Source organism: Lactuca sativa, chromosome 7 (genome assembly GCF_002870075.4).
Source record: "Lactuca sativa cultivar Salinas chromosome 7, Lsat_Salinas_v11, whole genome shotgun sequence".
Taxonomy (NCBI): Eukaryota; Viridiplantae; Streptophyta; class Magnoliopsida; order Asterales; family Asteraceae; genus Lactuca; species Lactuca sativa.
The window spans coordinates 173,822,963-173,828,760 of NC_056629.2; the positions used below are offsets into that span (position 1 = coordinate 173,822,963).

The following is a 5,798-nucleotide window of genomic DNA, read 5'->3' on the forward strand; positions in this document are numbered from 1 at the left end:
TATATATATATATATATATATATATATACATATATATTCTTTTTAATGTTTATAGTGAGTTCTATAACCGAGCTATGTGACAGAGTGTACCTCTTACAACGCTTCATTGGACGTTGTAGTAACAATTGTAGATACCTATCTCCCGCTTCGACTGATCGATCGAGGGTTGTAGCTAGAACCGCATGCTGAGATGTCAACCCCGTATAGATCTATACATATGAATCTCTCTCCAAAGATTAACGGTTACAGTAGTATGCACATGCTAAGTGTTTAGACTCAGCTAATCAATAACATCTCACTAAAAACCTTTAACTTAAAAGTTTTTGAATAGGTCTCAGCCCTAACTTAAGTGTGATTAAGTCACTAGGCATAATGAATTTCATTGTATAAATTTTATAAAATCCAAGTATGCTTGGTATGTATGTAAAACTGTAATGTACTTTCTTTTAAAAAGATGTATATTTCAAAGTAAAGAACATATGTACATGTATAACATATAAATATACATGAATAGTAATAGCTTGAATACTTGAAATACAACAAAGTGTTATAACATGATTGTCTTAATATACAATGTCACATAAAATCATATATTTTTGTATCATGTAACATTTGTCGTGTGGACTAGTTATTAGACAATAAAAATTCCATAATATGTATACGAAAAGTTTATACTTGTTATTTGTAACAATATGTTAAACTTTTAAATAATATTTTTATAAACTAGATTTATTTTATTTTTGCATAAAAGATAAAATATTTGTGTGTATATGTATATATATATATATATATATATATATATATATATATATATATATATATATATATATATATATATATATATATATATATATATATATATATATATATATATATAGACATGTATTCGCCTCCCCCCCCCCCCCCCCCAAGAAAAAAATATCTAAAATATTAAAAATGGGCTGTAAAGCACTTACCCTCGAAGCGTGAGTTCCATTTGTTTGAAATCATTTTGTTTAAGAATCTTGACGTGAGAAACTATAATCCACAATTCTTACACGTTGAAATACTCTTAGGATCATTTCGTAACAAATTTGAACTATCGAGGACTAATTTGTAACTTCGCTAAAGTATAGAGGCTTTTTGGTAATTTAATTTAATGGTTAGGACTATTTTGGTAAAAAAGTTACCAAGTGAGGGTTGTAAGGGGTTGTTTGTGGATAAATGAAATCACTAAATAGGTTGACTTTTACTAAAAATGTTTATAGGGTGTCTAAAGGGTGTCAATTTGGCAGCACCCTTTGGTAATGGTAATGAACATTCAAATTCAAATTATGGTAATCATTAGTGAAAGTCAAATTTAAAAAAAGGAAAAACCTAGGAATGCTTAGCACAATTAATGTATTCCATCTGTGAAAACCGTAGCATATACATCGAATGCACGTATACTTGTTTTTTCGAACGTAGAGCCATTGATCTTCGCCATACCCAAGACAAACAGATATTGCTCGAAATCTGCAATGCCCATCACCCTCAACATTTTGTATATGTGAGACGTATGGATGAAACATAATGGATGAATGCAGCATGACTCAGGCTCTTGGTTCAAATCCATAAATACATTTAAGTCTGGAATTGCTTCATTCATGTCTGGAATTGCGGTTACATATGAACTATGTCTTGCCGGTTCCTTGTTCATCCATGTTGAATTCAATCCATCATATTTTGATGTGGTTGAATAGCTACGTCTTCTAGGAGCTTGATTTGTAGAATCAACTCGTTTTTGTTGTTGTTTCTTCAAGTTTGGTCGTCCACGAGTATTTTTTTGAATTGCGGGTTCCTCAATGCATGTGTGTTTTACTTGGCAGGAAAATATCTCTTAGCTTTCTTATCATACTTTTGTTTCCCACTTTTGAGTGTTGATAAAAGTTTTCTTTAATCATTTCTAAATCATCCTTACAACGGATATCTTCTTTAGCTACAAAAATTGACTCTGATAAATCAAGCTTTCTACATAATATATCTATTGATTCTAATGGAATATACTCACCTGTATTGAAATACCATTAATATATAAAATTCAATATATTAATTAAATTAAAAAAAATACTTGTTGAATATACTCACTCGAGTTCAAGTAAACTAATAACATGCAAGCACATGGTAAACCACAACTATGTTGTAGTTTACAACCACAGTTTGATGAGTCAATTTGATTTTCACTCAACCGATAAAGTTCCCCAACTAGTTTATCGAAAGCTTAATGTGACACTGAACCCACAATAATCTAAAAAATGGCAAGTCTTGTTCCCGTTTACGAACAGTTCTACTCTTTTCAAGACTATCATGTATCGATGGAAGTCGAGACCTCACAAATTGATCAAGACAACCGATAAATTTATCAAGATAAGAATTTGTCCCATCTAAGTACTTCTTTAAATTTGAATGTGCGCTCTCAACTCTATTTGTAGTTCGTTGTCCAAAGTTGAGATGTTGATCGATCCAGACTGAGACAAACATTTCCTTATATTTGTTTAACCAAACTTCATCCAAATAATTTAAAACATCTGAAATTATATAAATGTTATTTATCTATAAAAATAATCTAAAATCATAAATAACTAGTTAGAAAATAATAAGATTTGTACCTTGATATTTTCTCAACATCGATTGGAGTGTTTTGTAGTTATCATTGTACACTATCCATGTTGGAGAGTCAACAAGTACAGTCCACATTATACGAAAGGCTTTCCACTCATCGTCTATCTTGAATCTTCTCCTCCAAAGCTTTGTAATATTTTTAGTAATGTGCCATCTACAAAGTAACCGAGTGGCACCGGCGAAAACTTGTTGACATGCGTTCATCAGTGCCAATTCCCTATCTATGGCTATAACGCGTGGGTGCATGCACTTATCTAGTGTGGACTTTAGACACGTTAACAACCAATTATAGCTCTCCTTTTCATTAACGATAAATGCAAAAGCTATGCTAAATGTCTTGTTGGTTGAAGTTGTGCCAACAATCCGAACAAAAGGCAAACCATATTTGTTGGTCTTGTATGTTGCATCTATAATCAAAATGTGTGGAAATGCCTTCCATATATTCAACGATTGTGGATGAATGAAGAAAAGATTTTCCAATTCATTTGAAATACTATTTACCGAGAAATCCGTAACAAAATGTTTCTCGTTCAAAATTTCCATTAGAACCTACATTTAAATACTGTTAATTAATAAAAAAAATTAATATATAAATTAAATTTAAAATACTACTTGTTGGATATACTAACCTGCATTGGGGTTTTTCCATAATTCCGGGACGAGTGAAGCTTGAGACGCTCATTGTATATGATTTTTAGTGTAGAAACATTATTCACGTCGCGTTCCTTTATTATTGAGAGTTTGTCATGTGGTGTAACATTCATATTTGTCAAGTCAGCCACCAATTGTTTCTCGCGTTCTTTCAACCGCCTAGCAAAAGCATGTCCCTCCATATATTGTGCAGGTGGATGATTATGTTGATCACATATCACCCTGAGGGTCCAACCGTCATATTGTTTGATGTACAAACCTACCAATTGAAAGTTACAATTGATTTTTTTTGGTTCCAGAATTTTTAATTGTTGCTTTACTTTTGTATTCATGACCACGATCACAAATAAGTATGATATAAGACACCACGCCATTTTTTGCCTTTGATTTTCTCATCGCGATGACATAACCAAGAGAGAATGCAATGTTTCTCACCCATTCCATCAACTCATCACGAGACGTAAACACCTATTTAAAAAAAATTGTTAACAAATTGTAACGCAATGATAAAAAAAATGTTATTATGATAAATATTATACCCTATTGGTAGAAAACGGCGATGTCGACGTAGTGTTCATGCCTGCATCTAAATTATTTCCATTGGGGTTCGACATTATATATTAAACACTACAAAAAAAAGATTATAAAAAATAATTTAAATATATATATATATTTTATAAAGTTTTAGTATAGAAAACGTGTTTACTGCTACTTTACTCCAACCCATTTTGTTAAAAAAGAATATGTTAGCCCATGTTAGCCCAATTTTAAAACCCAAACCAATCTTTATATATAACTAAAAAACCCTAATCCTTTCATTATCCAATCAAGTTTGCCATCGCCTCCAAAAATCAATTGTCTTTTTTCTCCCAACTATCACTCTCATCGCTGGAAATCTCCACTCCTTCACTCTCATTGTCGGATTCAACATCTGACTCAATGGACCTCTGCTGCTCATCGCACCTATGATCACGTCGACCACAACCACCGTCTCTCTCCCTCGGTGATTGTAGCCTTGACGATGCCCAAAGACAGGAAACAAAATCATGAGGAATCTGGCATTCGACCTTGGTGGAACAACATTTTAACAATGGACAATGGCTTTTTTGAGGTTACTTCAAAAAATCGATATGGTAGGAGTTACATGTTAGCTGCAAAATGGTGATGTAAAACTTAGATTAGAGATTTTACCTAAAAGTTGGTTTGATTAGTATTAATCTGAATTAAGATTTTATATAAAAGAATAGAAGTCGTTAATCCATTCTAGTTGGTGGTTGTATCAAGTTTCAATGTAAATATTGTTAATGCTGTTAAAAATTAATTACAGTTTAAGTTACCAAAAAGCTCGCCGTGGCTCTGCTATGGCGCGCCACGACTCCAAGGCTTGCACATGCCGCCAAGCTTTGCCAAAATGCCGCCTTAACTCCTATATGTGTATAAAAATGAATAATAATTGAAAATACATATAAAAATATTAATTATATAGAAAATTGCCGCCTTAAGTCATGTCTTCCAAACGTCGTGACTCGCCAAGGCTCGGAAAAGCTTGAGGCTTGACATTGTCGCCACGTCACGCCTTATGTTATTTAGAACCCTGCCAAAAAGCTAAAACCTATAAAAAGTATAAAATACACAAAAATAAAAGTTTGACTTTTGAGTTAGACTGTCCAAAAGGGTGTCTTATTAGCAGCATCCTCTCAATATATCTTTTAGGTTGACTTATGACTTAAATGACTCAGGCTCTTGGTTCAAATCCATATAATATATCTTTTCAGTTGTTACTATTCCTTATTTATCGTGACTACATAATCACCAGCAAATGCATCCGGTGGCTTAGGCTGTGACGCGGGGCGTACGATGTTGAGGTCTAAACCCTAATATTCGGACTTGTACCATATTTAAACCATCGTATAATCTTTGGACCTTATTTCTATCAGCCTCCTTTGCCTCTCCTCGTCCCTATAAACCCTAGTAGCCATTGGAGGTAAGTTTGAGCTTGGAGTGTCATACGGAAGCCATTTTTCATGTATGCTAGGAGAAGAGCTTGTAATATAATTCTTGATCGTGGTGAAGTTTCTAGATCCAACATTTCCTTCATCTTAGGGAGCTTCTTGAGGTATAAAGTCCATACCTTGATCAACCATTGTTTAGATGTCCTTTATGGACTTGTTTGGTCTCTTTGGTCCCCTTTTTGAAGGTCTTGATGTGTCAAGACCATTTGCGTTTAGTGGCCTCTTCTAGCTTAAAAGTGCAAACTTTATGGTGTTTGTGACCTCCATGCAAGCATTAAGACATTTATTAAGTTCTTTTGGGCTTTTAGGGCTTCATTAAGCCATGCATGCATGTAAAGTTGGCAACTTTATGTGATTACCCACCTCAAAAAGGTTAAATATGAGTATTGGAGCAAGTGTTTGAACCAAATAAGAGCTTAATCGGCAAATAAGAGGAGTACGTTGGGCGTACAAGCATGTACACACAAAAAACAGGCCCTTAAGCGTGTACGCTTA

At 33.5% G+C, this 5,798-nt stretch overlaps 1 protein-coding gene across 1 annotated transcript; it reads right to left on the bottom strand.

Annotated features, from left to right (window-relative positions):
• Positions 1 to 2,168: 2,168 nt before the first annotated feature.
• LOC122195059 (PKS-NRPS hybrid synthetase cheA-like) lies at positions 2,169 to 4,512 on the bottom strand. Its single transcript, XM_042896528.2, has 3 exons — positions 3,270 to 4,512; positions 2,628 to 3,189; positions 2,169 to 2,546 (listed from the first exon to the last, which is right to left on the bottom strand). Exons 1-3 carry the CDS (start codon positions 3,663 to 3,665, stop codon positions 2,224 to 2,226), a joined length of 1,281 nt encoding a protein of 426 aa, XP_042752462.1. The 5' UTR covers positions 3,666 to 4,512; the 3' UTR covers positions 2,169 to 2,223.
• Positions 4,513 to 5,798: the final 1,286 nt, after the last annotated feature.